Source organism: Danio rerio, chromosome 20, assembly GCF_052040795.2.
Source record: "Danio rerio strain M-AB ecotype USA chromosome 20, GRCz13ab, whole genome shotgun sequence".
Lineage (NCBI taxonomy): Eukaryota > Metazoa > Chordata > Actinopteri > Cypriniformes > Danionidae > Danio > Danio rerio.
The window spans coordinates 51,263,738-51,285,000 of NC_141040.1; the positions used below are offsets into that span (position 1 = coordinate 51,263,738).

The window sequence follows — 21,263 nt, forward strand, 5'->3', positions numbered from 1 at the left end:
TATATATATATATATATATATATATATATATATATATATATATATATATATATCAGAGGTTGCGTTAGACTTTGTCATTGTCCTTCATTTTGACGGAGAGGGTTGTAAAAATTCCGTCATAACCTATTATTGACTGTCGCATATTTTCTAATCGCTTTTTTCATTCATATCTTAATAATGAACTTGCACGACGAGCATATAGGCTAAATTGTTCATTTATTTATTTGACAAATGAACAATAACTCGTATCTGCCTTAACTCATATCTTCCTCCTGCGTCGACCTGGGTGCTTGCCTGTGCGTAATCAAGCGCATCAAGAGAATCTGATGCAGAGGCAGTTGTCATTAAATTCTGTGTCTTTGCCTCGGAAAGTCGACTTCTCCTGACAGTTTTAATTTTGTTCTGGAGGCTGAAGCCGCGTTCTGCTGCCACACTGGAAAGTCCTTGCCAGAAGCAGCCCGGACTCCACAGACTCGGGCCAGATATAGTTAACAGGAATCGGGCCAGTGCTTTACAGCCGCATCACAAACGCATGTGCGGGAGCGAGCTGCGGGCCATACTCGGCACCCCTTGCGTTCGGTAGTGCATGGTGCTCACAATGCACTCCAAACCACCTGACCTCCTTGTTGCCGCTTGGTTGGCCCGTAACAACAGCTATCGGCGACTGAAGATTTTTTTATTTTTATTTATCTTTATTTTTTTTAGGGGTTTTCACCTATATTGATAGGACAGTGGAGATATAGAGACAGGAAAGTGTGGGGAGCAGAGATAGGGGAAGGATCAGCAAAGGACCGAGACGGGAATCGAACTCAAGTCGCTGCGAGCACCTCGGTGCTATGTGTCGATGCACTAACCACTAGGCTATTGGCGCCGACGGCGACTGAGGATTTTTGTCTGTTAGTTCTTCATTGTCCACTGCATCACTTCCTCTTTTTTCACCTTTATTATTAATATCACAACTATTTGGCCATTTAAAGAAACTTCTCACACTCAGCTGCTGTGACATTTTTGCAACTGTAGAAGTGTAGCGGTAAGAAGAGAGGACAAAAACAAGAGCAATCGCCATCAGCTGGACAGGAGTGGGAATTACAGTAAGCTACAAATTACAATAGATCACCCTCAGCATAATCCGTCAAAATGACGGATCACCTTCAGATTTTTCCGTCACTGCTGAAAAAAATGTCAATGACGGAAAATATTTGGTTAACGCGACCTCTGATATATTTATATAATCATTTCAATTCACATTCAATCCAGATAAGTTAACTGAACTCAAAATATTAAATTGCGCATAACTAATAGGCGCAATCCTTTTTTACAGTGTGTGGGTGAGTAAATTGACAGGAATTTTTCATTTTTGGGTGAAATACGTCTTTAAGCCATCTGGAGAAATTGCACTCACATCCCAATATACTTCATATAAATACTAAAGATTGCAATGTCTTCCAGTATCTTGCAGCCCTATATACTGAGAACCCATTCATAAAAACTGAGCTTGTAATAAACTGTAAGAGGAGCAGAATAAGAAGAGTTAAGGAGAGTTACTAGAGCATTTCTACACACCCACAGTCGTAACCCTTAAAGACACTGCAGTGGTTCTCTGGAGATTCCTGAGGTCAGTGGGACTGTAAAATCTCTTCCTCTCTTCAGTGGATTCCAGGTTAATGTTCATCAGGGATTTTAATGAGTTTGCCTAATCATTTATGTGCCTATTTTACATGCTGATTGCAAAGATGGGCCATTTCAGTTAAGGAGAACACTTGACTAGCAATATTAGAGCCTACATGGAATCAGTGCCTGCAGGAAACTCAGCAGATTTTGAAGCCCATCACTCAATCTTTTTACTTACTAATGTAAAAATGTATTTACTCGGTTTTTATATTAAAGCATTATTATTGAATAATATGCACATTCATTTTCTTTCTGTTTAGTTCCTTCTTTATCATGGGTCACCACAGCGGAATGAACCGCCAACTATTCCAGCATATGTTTTACGCAACGGATGGCCCCACACACTCTCACATTCACACTCATACACAGCTAATTTAGTTCATCCAATTCACCTGTAGCACATATGTTTGGACTGTGGGGGAAACCAGAACACACGGAGGAAACCCACACGAATGCAGGGAGAACGTGCACAGACTTTATTTAGACGTTTTAACGTTTAGACGTTAATAACTGTGATGGTTGGGTTAAGGTTGGGGTAGGTGTAGACGTTAATAACTGTGATGGTTGGGTTAAGGTTGAGGAAGGTGTAGACGTTAATAACTATGATGGTTGGGTTAAGGTTGAGGAAGGTGTAGATGTTAATAACTGTGATGTTTGGGTTAAGGTTGAGGAAGGTGTAGATGTTAATAACTATGATGGTTGGGTTAAGGTTGAGGAAGGTGTAGATGTTAATAACTATGATGGTTGGGTTAAGGTTGGGGAAGGTGTAGACGTTAATAACTGTGATGGTTGGGTTAAGGTTGAGGAAGGTGTACATGTTAATAACTGTGATGGTTGGGTTAAGGTTGAGGAAGGTGTAGATGTTAATAACTATGATGGTTGGGTTAAGGTTGGGGAAGGTGTAGACGTTAATAACTGTGATGGTTGGGTTAAGGTTGAGGAAGGTGTAGACGTTAATAACTGTGATGGTTGGGTTAAGGTTGAGGAAGGTGTAGATGTTAATAACTATGATGGTTGGGTTAAGGTTGGGGAAGGTGTAGATGTTAATAACTGTGATGGTTGGGTTAAGGTTGAGGAAGGTGTAGACGTTAATAACTGTGATGGTTGGGTTAAGGTTGAGGAAGGTGTAGATGTTAATAACTGTGATGTTTGGGTTAAGGTTGAGGTAGGTGTAGACGTTAATAACTGTGATGGTTGGGTTAAGGTTGAGGAAGGTGTAGATGTTAATAACTATGATGGTTGGGTTAAGGTTGGGGAAGGTGTAGATGTTAATAACTGTGATGTTTGGGTTAAGGTTGGGGAAGGTGTAGACGTTAATAACTGTGATGGTTGGGTTAAGGTTGAGGAAGGTGTAGACGTTAATAACTGTGATGGTTGGGTTAAGGTTGAGGAAGGTGTAGATGTTAATAACTGTGATGTTTGGGTTAAGGTTGAGGAAGGTGTAGACGTTAATAACTATGATGGTTGGGTTAAGGTTGAGGAAGGTGTAGATGTTAATAACTGTGATGTTTGGGTTAAGGTTGAGGAAGGTGTAGACGTTAATAACTGTGATGGTTGGGTTAAGGTTGGGGAAGGTGTAGACGTTAATAACTGTGATGGTTGGGTTAAGGTTGAGGAAGGTGTAGATGTTAATAACTGTGATGGTTGGGTTAAGGTTGAGGAAGGTGTAGATGTTAATAACTGTGATGGTTGGGTTAAGGTTGAGGAAGGTGTAGATGTTAATAACTATGATGGTTGGGTTAAGGTTGGGGAAGGTGTAGACGTTAATAACTGTGATGGTTGGGTTAAGGTTGAGGAAGGTGTAGACGTTAATAACTGTGATGGTTGGGTTAAGGTTGAGGAAGGTGTAGATGTTAATAACTATGATGGTTGGGTTAAGGTTGAGGAAGGTGTAGATGCTAATAACTATGATGGTTGGGTTAAGGTTGAGGAAGGTGTAGATGTTAATAACTGTGATGGTTGGGTTAAGGTTGGGGAAGGTGTAGACGTTAATAACTGTGATGGTTGGGTTAAGGAAGGTGTAGACGTTAATAACTGTGATGGTTGGGTTAAGGTTGGGGAAGGTGTAGATGTTAATAACTGTAATGGTTGGGTTAAGGTTGGGGAAGGTGTAGACGTTAATAACTGTGATGGTTGGGTTAAGGTTGGGGAAGGTGTAGACGTTAATAACTGTGATGGTTGGGTTAAGGTTGAGGAAGGTGTAGACGTTAATAACTGTGATGGTTGGGTTAAGGTTGGGGAAGGTGTAGACGTTAATAACTGTGATGGTTGGGTTAAGGTTGAGGAAGGTGTAGACGTTAATAACTGTGATGGTTGGGTTAAGGTTGAGGAAGGTGTAGAAGTTAATAACTGTGATGGTTGGGTTAAGGTTGAGGAAGGTGTAGACGTTAATAACTGTGATGGTTGGGTTAAGGTTGAGGAAGGTGTAGACGTTAATAACTGTGATGGTTGGGTTAAGGTTGAGGAAGGTGTAGAAGTTAATAATTGTGATGGTTGGGTTAAGGTTGAGGAAGGTATAGACGTTAATAACTTTGATGGTTGGGTTAAGGTTTGGGGTAGGTGTAGAAGTTAATAACTGTGATGGTTGGGTTAAGGTTGGGGTAGGTGTAGAAGTTAATAACTGTGATGGTTGGGTTAAGGTTGAGGAAGGTGTAGACGTTAATAACTGTGATGGTTGGGTTAAGGTTGAGGAAGGTGTAGACGTTAATAACTATGATGGTTGGGTTAAGGTTGGGGAAGGTGTAGATGTTAATAACTATGATGGTTGGGTTAAGGTTGAGGAAGGTGTAGACGTTAATAATTGTGATGGTTGGGTTAAGGTTGAGGAAGGTGTAGACGTTAATAACTGTGATGGTTGGGTTAAGGTTGAGGAAGGTGTAGACGTTAATAATTGTGATGGTTGGGTTAAGGTTGGGGAAGGTGTAGATGTTAATAACTATGATGGTTGGGTTAAGGTTGAGGAAGGTGTAGACATTAATAACTGTGATGGTTGGGTTTAGGGTTGGGGTAGCTGTAGGTATTAATAACTGTGATGGTTGGTTTTAGGGTTGAGGTAGGTATAGACATTAATAACCGTGATGGTTGGGTTTAGGATTGGGGTAGCTGTAGGTATTAATAACTGTGATGGTTGGTTTTAGGGTTGAGGTAGGTATAGACATTAATAACCGTGATGGTTGGGTTTAGGGTTGGGGTAGCTGTAGGTGTTAATAACTGTGATGGTTGGGTTTAGGGTTGGGGTAGCTGTAGGCGTTAATAACTGTGATGGGTGGGTTAAGGTTTGGGTTAGGTGTAGATGTTAATAACGATGATGGTTGGGTTTAGGTGTGGAGTAGGTGTAATCTTTTATACCTGATGAGTACAGCGCCATCTTGCTGACATCATAGTTTTGACATGTGGGTCTCCGTAACTTCAAGTTATGCCTCTACTACAAGTTACGCCCCATTCATGTTACGCCCCTGTCTTGCAGTCAGCAGACAGACCCTACTCCATTGTTTTGCCGGCCAGGTCTCTGCACAGGTCACATAGTCAGAAAACCATTAGTTTGTTTAGATGTTTTGGTTCCTTCATCACGAGGCCTACATTGATGAAACCAGATTAAAAAAAACACCAACAATAATATTAGATCACATGGTATTTCCCCTATGCATGTCAATGGCTAACAGTTTCCTAGATTTTACAAATAAATCTTCTTTTGAATTAAAGAGAAGAAAGAAACTCCCAAACTCTACTGCTGCACGCCAGGAAACTTGTGGCTTTCATTGAGAAGTGAATTTGATCATCATTAAATTATATGTTGGGGTTCAATAATTGTTATCATGACATGATGCTTTGTGGCATGATTTTTATTACCATCCCACAATAGCAGACAGAGAAGAGGCTTTGTTGGCTTCTCTGAAGAAACGGCTGATTATTTCATGAATTGAAAGCCTGTATTCTAATCGTTCATGTTTGCCACTAAAAAGTGGGTGGCTCATATTTGTGATTTAAATCAAAATAATTATCAATTTAATTATCAAAAGAGTTTTATCGCAATAACTGATCACAAAATAAATGATTGTTGTAGAGCTATAAAGGTTTTCAGTGATTCAGAATGGGATATACATTTTTAAGTGAAGCTTTACAAACTAATTTCGAGAGGAGCACGTGATATGATTGACTGCAGCTGGCCACCCATTTACATTCATTAGCTAGCCAATCAGATTAATCCTAACTCACTATAAATAGCCTAGCTAGATCTACTCACTTATCTTCGTTTTCCGAAGAACCCTCCCCCCCCTCCCTAAGTTCTGAATGACTGTGAACGTAAATTTAGTAGCCAAATTGGCCAGTATATGAAAAAACATATTTTTATTTAAATCCTCCCTGCTGAAAAATCCAGCTTAAACCAGCCTAGGCTGGTTGGCTGGTTTTAGCTGGTCGACCAGGCTGGTTTTAGAGGGGTTTTGGCCCTTTCCAGGCTGGTTTCCAGCCATTTCCAGCCTGGTCTTAGCTGGTCAGGCTGGAAAATGACCAGCTAAATCCAGCTAAAACCAGCCTGGTTTAAGCTGGACATAGCTGGATTTGGCTGGGCTCCCAGCCTGGCTAAGCTGGTCAAGCCGGATTTAGCTGGTCATCTCCCAGCCTGACCAGCTAAGACCAGGCTGGAAATGGCTGGAAACCAGTCTGGAAATGGCCAAAACCCCTCTAAAACCAGCCTGGTCGACCAGCTAAAACCAGCCAACCAGCCTAGGCTGGTTTAAGCTGTTTTTTTCAGCAGGGCTTACAGCATATCTTATGTTTGAGACTGTTTTATACACAAAACCTGATAAACACTGCTGTAGAAGCATCTCATTATTAAGCTATAATCAAATGCAGGATTTTCAAAACTGCTAAGGTCAATATTATTGGCCAACATTAATATATTTTTTCGATTAGCAACAGTACAACAGACCACTGATGTCTAATGATTGCCTTATTAACCTAACTTGCATAGTTAATTTAATGGGCTCTATGCACAGCAAGAGTTTTAAAGCCAACTATAAACTTCTGGTAAAAGCTTAATATGACTATCTTCAATTTCACAAGGTTGTTTTACAGCATCGATGCTCTAATGTATTTACAATACATTCAGTTAAATAGACTTAAGCATTCATTTAGTTTTTCAAGCATAAAGAGATGAAAGACAGTTATACTACTAGTACTGTCAGTAGCAACAGGCTAGCGCAGAAATAAAAATAAAATAACGGTAAAATAAATGGTCATATTTTAAAGACATGGTGGGGAAATGGATATTAGTTTTTCTCAGTCACTTTAGTGCATTTTTCACAACACTATTTACAATTGCACAATAGTTGATGCATTTCTCAAAACAATTAGTCATTTGTGCACATCATAGTAGCAGTTTCTCATTCCTTCCAACAAATTGCAGATGCTTTCGGACATGCATCATCTGCTTCCAACTCTCTGCTGTTTATAACATTATCATTTGCTTATGTCATGTCAGTCAAACTGAACTAAACTTGTGAACGCTGAATAATCATTCCATATAAAACTAATAGTCCTCATTTCATTATTTGAGTCATTACATACAAAAATGTTGAAAGTCAAAATTTTTATAAAACTTTAAAATCTTTTTCTTTCTGAAAATGTCTTCTAAATTGAACAATTTCATGAATGATTTAGAATCGAATTATACAATTAGAAAAGAATTGCACAGAGCAAATGCAGTAAACCTGTGAAACATACATATTCAGTGTCTTGTACTCAGATACCTCACTAAATGCAGTGATGTCTAACTTTACTGTAGTTTTCAAATGGCTGTGCAAATAGTATGGAGTGCTGTCTTGGGCATTTTCAGGAAGTGTCACCAACATCTGACTTTTTTGCATTGAAAAAAAAAACTTACAGCGTAAACAGTCATAATGAAAACATGACAAAGCCATTTGACTATCCTGTTCCTACACCATGGTGTCAAGACTTTCATCTTGATGACACTGACACTTGACATGAACACTTGCTTTTTAGGAATGAGCTCTCCATTTTGAGCAAGTGACACACTTTTGCAGGTGATCCCCTTTTTTGCTGTTTGCACTAAATGTTTTGAGAAATGCATTTACTGTTGTGCAGAAATGCATTAGTGTTGTGACAAATGCACCAAAGCCACTGAGAAAAACTGTAATGCAGTACTTCTTGTATAATCTGAGACGCACTTTATATCGTACATCAAACAGGCAGTGAAGAACGGTGATTTTAAAAGAAATCAGATCTTAAACGAGACAATTGTGTAATGGAAAGACAGTTCATCGGAAGCCCTTGGGCTGCCTGGCTTAAGATGGAAAGTCTGTGTGCATATAGCCCATTAACCAAGTTAAGCCCTCAAATGTCACTTTAAGCTGAATACTAGTATCTTACAAAATAACTAGACTAACATTATGTAGTAATAATGGCAAAACAAAACAAATAAATAAATGTTATTAGAAATTTTCTACTTGCATGGCGAGACATGGCAACCTATGACCACATCCTGTGAAAAAAATGAAGACTCTCTCGTTTATTGATCCATATAAAGAAATTTGTGTAAACAGGTTTAAAGATCACTAACATTGTTTGACTCCAAACGTATGTAGAAGACCACTATAAACATGTCAGATTACTGATTAATATTAATGTATTAATTTATTCAATTATTTTTACACCTGATATTGTTTAACTGCAAATGTTTAAAATGCTGTAAATGTTTTTTTTTGTTTTATTTATTTATTATCTTTGTATTTTTTTCTTTCTCTCTGTTGTAATTTTATTTGAATTCAACTTGTTTGTTAATTTATTTCAGCGTCAAGGATTATAGAAAAAAAAACTTGATTGTACAAAATGAAACTTAAAGAAAAAGAAAAAAAAAATCACACATATATAAAAAAAAAAACATTTTAAATGTGCTGGACAAATGTCAAAAGTGTGTAAAATGTGATGAACGGAACTTGGTTCAACTTAACTGCTTTAAGTCTACTCATTCATTCATTCATTCATTTTCTTTTCGGCTTAGTCCCTTTTTATAATCAGTGATGCCACAGCGGAATGAACCGCCAACTATTCCAGCATATGTTTTATGCTCTGTATGCTCTTCCAGCTGCAACCCATCACATCCATGCACACTTATTCACACACATACACTACTGACAATTTTGACTTACCCAATTCACCTATAGCGCATGTCTTTGGGGTAAAAAGGAGCACCCAGAGAAAAACCCACAGCAACACAGGGAGAAAAAGAAAACTAAACACAGAAATGCCAACTGACCCAGCCGAGACTCGAACTAGCGACCTTCTTGCTGTGTGGCGATTGTGCTACCCACTGCACCAACGTGACGCTCAATTTATATCTATATCTACGTAACATTTATATAGATAATGCTTACACTGCACTAATAATGTGAGAGTACAGAAAAAAAATAAAGACAACTATCCTATATTCAAGTATACAGATTTCTGTTTTTCATGACTTTTCTAAAACTTTGTGGGTTTTTCTGATTTTCCAGACAGTTTTTTGGTTACTGTAGCCTAATGGACTGCAACTCTGTAAAGTCACGTGATAAAATATACGATCCGCCATTCACCGATAATAAACAAACATGTTGTCTGTTTATTACTATCTAGCTATTAATAGTGTTATCTCTAAGTCGGCGTAGATGAGGTATTTTATATACTCGCAGCCTGGTTTGTCCTTCTTGTCAGTGTCTGTTTGCTTCCACATGGCAACACACACACCCACACACACACAAGCGGATCAAACTAGTGATGGCACGAAGCTCTTACCGTTTTGTTTGGCGCTGCGTCACAGTCCAGATCAAGAGGCATGATGAAACAAAAACACACTACAGGCCGGATCGATGCATTTGAAGTAAACACAAACGAAACAAAAGACATCAATATGCTGAGGGACGTTTGTGGCGATGAAACTGATCCACCTTCAGACCTTCAACGCCCTCTTCACCCTGCGAAAGCAAACACAATAGTGGCCCTATTAATGTCTAATGTTAAACTGGCGTTATATATTAATATTGTACGACAGTATGTGAAATAGCGTCGATTTACTAGGGTTAAGTTTATTTCTTTACTCTGCTACCCTTAGGAAGACGGTTCCGCAGCATCCAGTCACGCACCAGCCGGCTGAAGGAAAGTTTCTTCCCTCAGACTACCAGGATGATGAACACATAACACACCCCACACTAGGGTTGTAACGGTATAAATTTTTTACGGTATGATAATCGTCTAAAACAATACCACGGTTTGACGGTTTCGCGGTATACGGTATGTTACAAATGTTACAAAATAATAGAACAGTGAAGCAATTTTGACTTTTTCCAAATAATATATTTTTAGTTACAATAAACAACACCACTTACAATGAACAAATAAAAAATAAGAAAATAATAAATAATGTGTCAAAGTCCAAATAAACATGGTGCAAATCCTCAGTAAAAAAATAGATATAAATATTTACTATACTATAAATAGTTACATAACGAAACTAGATTCAATATGGAACATCCTTAGGTTTTATGTGCCAGCATGGATATGGTTGTCTATGGATATGGATTTGGATATGGTTGTCTGCAATGCAATGTGTCACTGTTTTGTCATGTTTCTGTGCTGCTGTGCATGCAAAAGTACTTAGTATGAGAATTATTTCATGCAAAACTTTTTTTTTTTGCGTTTTATTTAGCCACGCATAAATGTATGCCTATCTCTCATTCCGTGTTGTTCAAAAAGCTCGTTGTTTGGTCCACAAACAAAAGTGAAACCTATGCTTATTGGTTGTGATATAGCGAGTTTGAACCAATCTGGGCATGGAGGAGGGACATTGCATCAATGTATCATGTCTGGTTTGTCCGGAGACACAGTGACGAGCGTTTCTTTGTCAAATCAGCGTTGTCAAATTTTGATGACGTAACCGCACTGATTCCGGAGCCTCTGAAAGTGTTATGTGATACAGCACTGGAAAGCTGAGATTCTCTTCTTTATGCCAATCTTTGAATTGTATGAATCGGATCAGCGGATCAAAAGTTATTAAACATTTAAGAGCAATACTTATTTTTAGCCGCGGGCGGCTGTCTCGGTCTTTAAGGGTTAAAACCGTTGATATGCAATTGTTCATGGTATGATAATCGTGCACGTTCAAATCGTGGTAGACCGTCATACCGGTATATTGTTACAACCCTACCCCACACACAGACAGACTCTTCCATACCCCTCACTGCACACCATCAATATGTAGCATGCACTGCACTTTAACCAATCCATACTTGAAACAAGACTGCCTTCAACAACTATGTGGACACCTATTCATTGCACATATCGCTTTTTTTTTTTTGTTGTATTTTTTTTGTATTTTGTTTTGTCTGTTGTATTTTGCACTGTCATTGTATTTGCACAATCTGTATTTTGTACTGTCGTTGTATTTGCACTGTCTGTATTTGGTACTGTCTGGAGCCAGCACCTAAGCTTTTCACTTATCATAGCACACGTGCTGCTGATGATGTGACAATTAAAGAGATTTGAATTTGATTATATAGCAGCAGAAGTAGAAAAGCAGATATGCCTCATTGTCCCTTGCTGTAAACGAGGCAGGAGAGTCTTATCAGAAGACCATAATCAGTGATAAGGGCCTAATTTGTGTCCACAGAGGACAAACAGCAGGGCAGTTTGTGGTTTAACCTCCTGAGACCCAAAGAAAATTTTTCCTTTTTTTGTGTGTGTGTTTTTTCTGTGATTTCCTACATCCTTTGGGTGAAAAGAAAAAAAAAAATCTACAAATTTTTACATTTTGTATTTAATTTTAATTTGACAGCATGTCCACTGTAGTAGACCACAGGACCATTGTAGTTCGAAACGACCGCCAAACTCCACAGCCAAGGATATGGCTGTAAAGGAATATTAAAGGGCACCTAGGTTGACCCTTTTTTTTAGATTTAATATAAGCCTTTTGCGTCTCTAGAATGTGTAGGTTTCAGCTCAAAACACCCATCAGATTTTTCATTATACCCTTTACTAGATCCTGTTTTATACATCTTACCAGCAGAGGGTCGTTTTGTCGTACTGTGCCTTTAAGGCGAGTCCTCCACGCCTACTGCTTCTACGTGCCTGTCAGCGTGCCTTAAATCTCCTCCCTTGCCTGCGTCGGACAACAGACAGACTTAAAGGAAGCAGATCTCACGTAGCGTTTGTGAGAAATACTACAGTAAGAACTTCACGCGCACACACACACCGCAGGAGAAACACACACACACACACACACACACCAACAGGGCGTGCTTAGCTTAGCACTGTTTTTGCACGCAAATGTGTCAAGATACAGGCTAATCTCCACTGCTGTATGGATATCTGTTATGTTGATGTACAAAATAAACCTGATTTAACGTCCACAAACCAGGATTGAAGAGTCTTCTTTCATAATTGTTCTGACATGTGGCTGTGCTGATGAAGCTGAAGTAAATCGCTGTACTTCATTACACACGTGCTCTGTTTTAAAACATTTTAAACATGTGAAACTCACTCTTGATCACATTTGATGATGATTGATGATCCTAGCGAACTGAACCCACCTTTAATACCCGGTTGCTTTGCGCACGTTCTGTCTTGTTGACATGATTATACACGTGACTACCGGGACATGCTACGCCAAGCTGTCAATCAATTCGGTGGGCGGGGGGACCGCACTCCTACGTCAAGTTCTGGTCGGTCTGAAAACCAATTGGTCCACCGTTTTTATGTTGTTAAATTGAAAAAAAAAAAAGGACTGGGTGTGTTTATATCACCCCAATATGACGGTCTATACACTATACCCACTCATATGTCTGTCGAAACAGCGTGAAAAGTGGATTTTTCACCATAGGTGCCCTTTAAACCAAAATATTAATGTAACAACAACAAAACAAAAGCCATTTTTTCCTTTTGTATTGAAATTCCTGAAACAGTTTAGTCTGTCAGAGAGCCGAACTAAAAAAAACAGAAGAAGAAAACAGTGGAATGAACCCTCAACTTATTAAGCCTAGTTCACACTACAGGATTTTAAACATCAGCAGATCGCTGTGCTGTTCACACTACATGACTTGACTTTGTGTCTTTTGATCTCTGTGGTGTTCACACTACACAACACTCCGTGAACGATCCACAAGAGGGGGGTCACACACTACATGATCTGACAACATCTCATTTCCCATCAGCTCATTCAAGCTACCAAACCACAGCCAATGAAAATTTGAGGGAGGAGTCGTCAGAAAAAAGCTGAACACTATTGGCTGCTTGTGCGCTGATGACATCACTGACAGCTTTTCAAGCTTTGGAGAAAGCATTTAAAAACATCGTCAAATCAGCTGATTTATGAGCGGATTAATCACTCATCTGCAGGTTCCAGTGGATAGATACACAGAGAGTTTTTAATTTTTGTAATTTTATAACTCTTTGAAATAAAACTAACATATTTATAACACCCTGCTGTTTTCTAACTATCAGTGTATTTCTTTCTGACATTGTTATTTTTTTTTTATTACAAAACAGTAAAGAACTGAGCATTTCTGCCTTAAATTACCATATTGGTCAAAATGACTGCATGCATGTCTGATACTTTTCGCTGTGACTTTAAATATGTGTGCATTTTCTTGCCTGGCAACTTCCTGCTAACATAAACAAAACATGGCAAAAACATCAATTTACTTCAGATATCTTTCAAAACAGCATATTCTGTGCTGTTAAATAGCTCCTGTTTGAAAGTGAAAATGAAAGCCAAGACCTTTAAGTGTTTTAGTATCTTAACTACATATTTATAGGCTGTATTACAAAAAAAATGATTATATTTTTAGGGTAATGGTGTCATTAAATATGATGCCAGACATTCAAAGCTTAATTTTAATATCTCAATAATAGCTTTGAATGTAAATATGTTGTGACAATATGGCGTTTCATATGAGAACGGTCAGAATGAGCAGTATGGTAATTCTAATAGTTACACAGGGCTCGAAATTAACTTTTTTACTTGGTAGCACCGGTGCTCCCAACTTCAAATATTTAGGAGCCCCAAAATAAATTTAGGAGCACCAGAAAAAATTTAGGAGCACCCACCAAAAATGAATGAGCACCGCTGAAAATTGTTTTTTAAGGGATTTATTGTATTTTAAAACAACATCAATAGGACTGACAAAAACCAGAAACAACTATCTAACTAATGCTGCGAAGACATTGATATTTGTGTGCAATAATTTCAAAATGAATGTCTAATAATTAGGCCATAGAATATTAGTGATGATGAAAATGACAATAATAATAAACAATGAATTCCATTTCTCATTATGATACTGCCTTGAATGTGCATGAATGTAGGTAATCTGCTATAAAAAGTCTGTTACTTTATGAAAAATAATTGCATAGTTTGCATCAAACAAAAATGAATCATTGCAGTAAGAAATATTTATTTTGTGCTGCTGTTTTTATATGCATGTCAATTTAATAAATAATATTTCTGCTACAAAACAAACAAAAGATTATAATAAATCATTCAATTCAATGATGAAAGCTGCAAAGCAGTCATCAGTAAATAAATAATAATATACACCTCAAAAAAGAATAGACAAAAGAAAGTAAGTAAAGTCTCACTTTTATCACTCTTTAAAAGTTTTGGTTTCAGTTTGTGTCAATTTAAATGTTCAGTCTGAGATGATCTTCATTTTTCTGTGTTAGTGGAAAAGCTGGCGAGTCAGCCGACCCAATTTATGAGCAGGCAGAGCAGGATTCTTGCGCTAACCACCGGCGCAATACCGGTCTTTGTTATGAGCCGCAGTTTCAGTGTAAACTTAGTAAAGGCTAGATCCAGATTTTACTCTTCAGCCGTTTGCATTTCCCGTGGTCATTAAAGCTCCTTCCCTGTCATCTGACAGTGGAATACCTTGAGTGAATGACAGCTAATATGAACCAATATAGCGACAGGGAAGAGCGATTCAGCACGTTTTTACAAAAAATCAAAACAGGTCGCACTACAACCATTATCTGCAGTCGCACTAATGCTCCCAGATATATTATGAGGTCGCATAGATTAATTTTCGGGCGCATATGCGACCAAAATGGTCGAAATTTCGAGCCCTGTTACAGAATTCTAGTTCCACTGTTAATATTGCCTACTCTCATGTCTGTGCTAACGCAGAATGAAGCGAGTGCACTGATGCCCATTCTGACCAATCACAGATGTTTCTGCTGAGCTCCTGAACACACAGGCATTCAGCTCATGCTGATATGCTCTCTCATTGGCTGCAGCTCGTCACTACATCTGACCACACGTGGGGTTGAGTCGGCCGACGGCTCTGGAATATTTAGCATGCTGAATGTTGGATTTCCGTCTGCGAGGTGTCGGCGACGCGTCAGCGAGCCTCGTTGATGCGTTGCTCAGTAGTTCACACATAAAGAGCGGCGAGCGCCGAGCACCCGCAGATTTCGTCCCGATCACAGCCAGATCTGTCGGCGAGCTCGTTAACTTCCAAATCGGGCTCAAATCAGGCTTAAAATCCTCTAGTGTGAACTAGGCATTATCCAGCATATGTTTTGCGCAGCGGATGCTCTTCCAGCTGCACCCCATCACTGCAAATTAATTATGATGAATTATTTGATGGCTGACATGCAGAAGGGTTTTCAGCATTTCTATACTCACCTTCAAATCGGACAAAGCTATAAAACTATCAGGAGATCTATAAAAGTACACGTCAGACAGAAATCACTACACCATGTGAAGTTTGGCAGATAGCTTACAGTTAACGTTTAGATATTTAAAGGGTAATTATGTCATAATTTACTCACACTTTACTTGTCTCAAACCTTTATAAGTTTCCTGCTTCTGTTGAACACAAAAGAAAATATTTTGAAGAAAGCTGAAAACTTGTAGCCAGGGTGTGAACTACAGGGGGGTTTGAGGGGGGGATTGACCCACCTAATTAAAGTTTGACCCCCCCTATAGGATGTCAAAACAAGATGTACAGGTGGTCCCGTTGAATCTGAGATAAAAGTTCACTCTGATCTGTATTTTAAATAATTATATTAGCAATTAAAATAATAGATATACATTTGGGTGAAGCAGTGGCTTTCGCCTCACATCAAGAAGGTCGCTGGTTCGAGCCTCGGCTAGGTCAGTTGGCCTTTCTGTGTGGAGTTTGCATGTTCTCCCTGCGTTCGCGTGGGTTTACTCCAGGTGCTCCCCACAGTCCAAAGACAAGCGGTACAGGTGAAATGGGTGAGCTAAATTGTCTGTAGTGTATGAGTGTGTGTGTGAGTGTTTGGATGTTTCGCAAAGATGGGTTGCAGCTAAAAGGGCATCTGCTGCGTAAAAAATATGCTGGAGAAGTTGGCGGTTCATTCCACTGTGGCGACCCCAGATTAATAAAGGGACTAAGCCGAAAAGAAAATGAATGAATGAATGAATGATATCCATTTGATCTCAGTATTTTCTTACCTCAAGTGGTATAAACCTGGAAAAAAAGAAAGCTGAAAACCTGTAACCATTGACTTACATACTGTAGAAGCCTGTATCTGTTTTTCCTACTATGGAAGTCAATGGTTGCAGGTTTTCAGCTTTCTTTTTTTCCAGGTTTATACCACTTGAGGTAAGAATTGATTGAGAAAATTGTTGGGTGAACTATTCCTTTAAGATTAAAACACATACGCTTGTTTTATTTAAATAAAATAATAACCTTTGCTATTTGATTAATTATTCATGTCTATTAATAATATTAACACACAGTGAACTATTAGAAGAAAGAAGTTCAGCTTGAAGTTATATTTTAGGCACAAAATAGGATGTATTTGGTGTTGAACTGTGACCTATAAAACATTTCACTTTGTTAAACTTGCCAACTCAAGTTCACCAGCTGCCTTGAAAATCTAAGTTAACTTAATTTAGAAATATCCTTTGTTTCAACTTAGGATGCTGATGCTTTCACAATACATTTAACTGAAAGTCGGCATCTTAAGTGGAAACAAAGAATCTCTCTAAGTTGAGCTGACTCACATTTTCAAGGCAGCTTGTGAACTTGAGTTTGTAAGTTTAACCAATGTGAAACATTCTACAGCGTACATAATAAAGGCCCAAAATGGAAATCACAAACGTTTACGTTCAAGATAACTAACAGCTTATGTATTTAAAAAAAAAAAAAAAAAAAGTGAAGCTGAGGTCACACTGGACTTTTCTCCCCATAGACTTCCATTCATACACACGCGAAAAGCACGCTCGTGTGTCAAGTTTCGCAGATCGCTGCGTTGGAAAGTTCAAGCTTGGAGAACTCTCGAATCATATGACTGCATGAGACTAATTGAGGATCAAAAAATTACCTCTCTGGACAGAAATTTAAAACATAATCAAATTCAAAACCTATCACTCGCTTCTTTAAAATATCTAATCATCTTGTTTAATCCCGCCCCTTTTTTTTCTCACAGCGCCGTATTACAGAATTTTGCAAGTTCAAACTGTGACTGCGACATTACTGATAATTAAACTGAAGGTAACTCAGATTGGCATGTTGGGTATGGAGTCAAACTAGGCCCATATATGCTTGAAAAATAAAAGAAAGCAAACAAAAAATAAAGTATTGAGCAAAAAAATAAACAAATAAATGCAAATCTCGAAAGAAATAAATAAATAATCGCAAAGCGAAAATTGAATTTTGAGAAAAAAAAGAATTACTTTGCTTTCCCTTTTACTTAGGGAAAATTAAGTTGAGGAAAAAAATTTATTTGCAATAAAAAAAAACTGCAAATAAAAATCAAGAAGTGCAAAAAAAAAAAATATATATATATATATATATAATCTTTTTTACTTGACTAATATTACTATGACTAATAGAAAATAAATTCAGCTTGACAGTTTATTTTAGACACACAATATGGTGTATTTGGTGTTGAACATTGGCCTACATAATAAAAGCCCAAAATGCAAATCACAAATGTCCAAGTTCAAGTTTACATAAAATAACTATAGCTTATGTAATTCTTCACAAAAGTTACTGATAATTTAATTATCAGTAAGGTAACTCAGATTATCTTCTAATCTTCCAAAAATTCAATCAAATATTAATCACCAGATTTGATGCTGGGACCGAATTTCTTCAAACGACAAAGGTCAGCACTCAATAACTTAATCAAATTATGTTTATTTATATAGCACTTTTATAATGTAGATGGTGTCAAAGCAGCTTATTAAATATATAATTGTTTTAATTAATTTCATTTTATTAAATAAACAGTAGGAGAAAGGAGACTGCTGTGAGCTTTTATACGCATCTCCAGCTTATTAAATTATTAAGTGCAGATATATTTCTTCTTATTTGTCAAGTTTTTAAAAAAATATATGTTCTTTAAGGCATTGCAAGAGGTTTTTCTTTACTGTAAAATCGTGTAGGTTTTTAATTGTTTGCACAAAAATGGTTTATAAACAAGCTTTTAATGAAGATTAATGACTGGACAACCACTGAACCCCATGACACCTGAAAAACCTTCAAGAATAAGCTAAAAAAGCCACCTTTAATACTGTTAGCTCATGTTGCGGTGGAGACACAGTGAGCCATGTAGGTCAGAGAAGAGCTTCCAGCTTTACGTACATATTTTACCATATTTAAAACCTCAAACCCACCAAAAAAAAAAAGCACAGCATGAAACATTGCACTATAACATTTGCACATATATAAACCTAAGAGGCCTCACACAACATCCCCATATCAACCAGACCTTTGCCAGCTATCAAATACATCATTTGTCATGCATGATGTACAATTAAAGTTGTGACAGAGTCAAAGTTGCTGATCATGATAGCCTTAAATCCTTGTTCACATGTGTAATGCCGGTTGACAGACTTCAGCACGCTTCATTCACACACACTCATTTCAGCAACGCGAACTCAGCCGAATTAACATGTCACGAAGTCGACAGGAGGATTAAAATCAAAACTCTCTCAACGAAACAGCTGCTGGGTTTTTACAAACGCACATCTGCGCAGATCTGAATTCATCATCTTCACCGCCATCACCATCTTCATCGCCATCATCATCATCATCCTCAAATGTCAGACACAAAGTCGGTGTGTGTGTATCGGTGTGAATTACCTGTTTCGCCATGCAGCCCCGGGCCTGAACCCTCCGGTGGTCGCGCAATGACCGTCTTCCCTCCGCGTCTCTCCCCGTCCTGACCCTCCCCGGCACCGGCCTGCTCCGCTCCGCCGTCTCGGGCTCCAGACGCCGCAGAGGCCCGTCAGACAGAAAAAGCAGATCGCTGGGTCCTAAAGCCCGTTAATCGAAGTGACGTCACACACACAGAAGAGATCGCCTAAATGCGATTTTAAAGGTATTTTAAGGTCTTTTTGGGGTTTTATTGTTAGTCTTAGTGTTGTGTTTTCTTGTTTTTGTTAGATTTTGATTAGTACGGCCTCATTTGAGTGTGTGATGTGGCTCGTAACGTCGTGAGGGAAGCACCATGAGGGGTCAGTCAAGGTCTCGTATGGATGACAAGAAATTCAGGTCTGTGTGTTTGTGATGCATCACGTTTGTAAAATGTTGTACTCTTGTAAATTACAATTGATATTATTACAAATGTGCATATTTTGGCATTTCAATCAAATAAAAACAAAATAAATATAAATAACCCTGCGTAAAAACTGCTTAAACCAGCCTAAGCTGGTTGGCTGGTTTTAGCTGGTCAATCAGCCTGGTTTTAAAGGGGTTTTGGACATTTCCAGCCTGGTCTTAGCTGGTCAGACTGGAAATTGACCAGCTTAAACCAGCTTGACAAGCCTGATTTAAGCTGGACATAGCTGGTATTGGCTGGGTTACCAGCCTGGTTAGGCTGGTCAAGCTGGTTTTAGCTGGTCATCTTTCAGCCTGACCAGAGAAGACCAGTCTGGAATGGCCAAAACCCGCTATCAAACCAGCCTGGCTGACCAGCTAAAGCCAGGTTGAATGGTTTAAGCTATTATTATTATTATTTATTTATTTTTTTTTAATTTTTTTTTTTTTTTTAGCAGTGAATTTATTAATTAAATGATTTTCTTCCAGAATGGGCAAGTTTATCTGGTCTTGTGCTTGCACATATTTTAGTTTTAGATCTTTAGCTTTTATCTTTAAACCTAGACAATTTTATGTTGTAGCCTTTAGCCTATGCCAGGGGTGTCAAACTCAATTCCTGGAGTTCCTGGAGTTCTTGCCCTGCTCCGTCTGTAGGTATCAAACAACCCTAAAGCACTCAATTAGTTTGATGGGTGTGTTTAATAAGGGGTTGGAACTAAACTGTGCAGAGCTGTGTCGCTCCAGGAACTGAATTTGACATCTGTTGTCTATGCCACTGTGACAATTCTAAAATAATATGGAGCATAAAATATATATTTACAATATATACAGTTGAAGATAGAATTATTAAACCCCCAGAAGTTTTCGCCCCCCCCCCCCCCCCTGTTTATTTTTCCTTAATTTCTGTTTAACGGAGAGCAGATTTTATTTAGTTTTATAACTTTTTAATAGTTTTAATAACTCATTACTTATAACTGATTTATTTTATCTTTGATATGATGACAGTAAATAATATTTGACCAGATATTGTTCAAGACACTTCTATACAGCTTAAAGTGACATTTAAAGGCTTATCTAGGTTAATAAGGGTAACTAAGTAGCTTAGGGTAATTAGAGTACAGAACCCCGGAAGGGACGTAGTGAAGAAGACATCTTTGCGAGGGAACTCAAAAACTTAGAAATATATATTTTCTTCCCACCCATTTTTTTCTTTCACCCAATTTTTTTTTTCACTACAGCCAATTTTTTTCTCCTTCACTACGTCCCTTCCGGGGTTCCGTAATACGGCAAGTTATTGTATAACGATGGTTTGTTCTGTAGACTATCAAAAAACAGAAGAATAGAAAATAAAAAATATAGCTTAAAGAGGCTAATAATTTTGACCTTAAAAAAGGTTTTTTTTTAAATATTAAAAACTGCTTTTAATCTAGCCAAAACAAAACAAATAAGACTCTCCAGAAGAAAAAATATATTAAAGGAAATACAGTGAAAACATCCTCACTCTGTTAAACATCATTTGGGAAATACTTAAAGAAAAAGAATTCAAAGGGGGGCTCATAATTCTGACTTCAACTGTGATCAATATATTTGTATTCTTTTTTTTTCTCCATTTTTTGTTGCATTTAGCAATTGTCAGATTTAATCTATAAATGAACAATACACAAAACTACAGTACATTACCACATAGTCCTCTTTAAAACAGAATCTAAAATATTTTGTATTTAACAGTAATTTGTGGTGTAAGGACCCTTGCTGTATGGGAGGATCTCTGATTAAATCTAATATACAGATTTGCAACTTTAATTTTTGAGTGAGCTAAACCTTTAAATGCACATATTTTAACATATCATGTTTAGCATGTTGCTGTATGTGTTGGTTGAATCTTTTTTTTTTTCATAAAAAAGGTTTTATGTTGTAAATTTTATGGAACACATCAACGAAATGGGTTTTTACACACAATTCAGTTGATCTTTATTTCTATAGCGGTTTTACAATGTAGATTGTGTCAAAGCAGCTTAACACAGAAGT

The 21,263-nt window shown here is 37.8% G+C and overlaps 1 protein-coding gene and 1 long non-coding RNA gene across 7 annotated transcripts in view; one reads left to right on the forward strand and one right to left on the reverse strand.

Annotated features, from left to right (window-relative positions):
* Positions 1-18,894, reverse strand: part of dnmt3aa (DNA (cytosine-5-)-methyltransferase 3 alpha a) — a 133,848-nt gene extending 114,954 nt beyond the window's left edge. For 3 of the 6 annotated variants that reach the window (XM_087296805.1, XM_087296803.1, XM_087296801.1), the window contains exons 1-2: positions 18,780-18,894; positions 9,463-9,641 (exon numbers count right to left, since the gene is read on the reverse strand). In XM_087296805.1, coding sequence (XP_087152931.1) covers positions 9,463-9,573 — 111 coding nt within the window. In that variant the 5' untranslated portion in view covers positions 9,574-9,641; positions 18,780-18,894. The remainder of the gene's footprint in view (positions 1-9,462; positions 9,642-18,779) is intronic. The other 3 variants (XM_087296806.1, XM_087296804.1, XM_087296802.1) reach the window with 1 other exon arrangement.
* LOC147839473 (uncharacterized) overlaps positions 1-21,263 on the forward strand; it is a 503,025-nt gene that overhangs the window by 18,294 nt on the left and 463,468 nt on the right. The gene's annotated exons all lie outside the window — the stretch shown is intronic.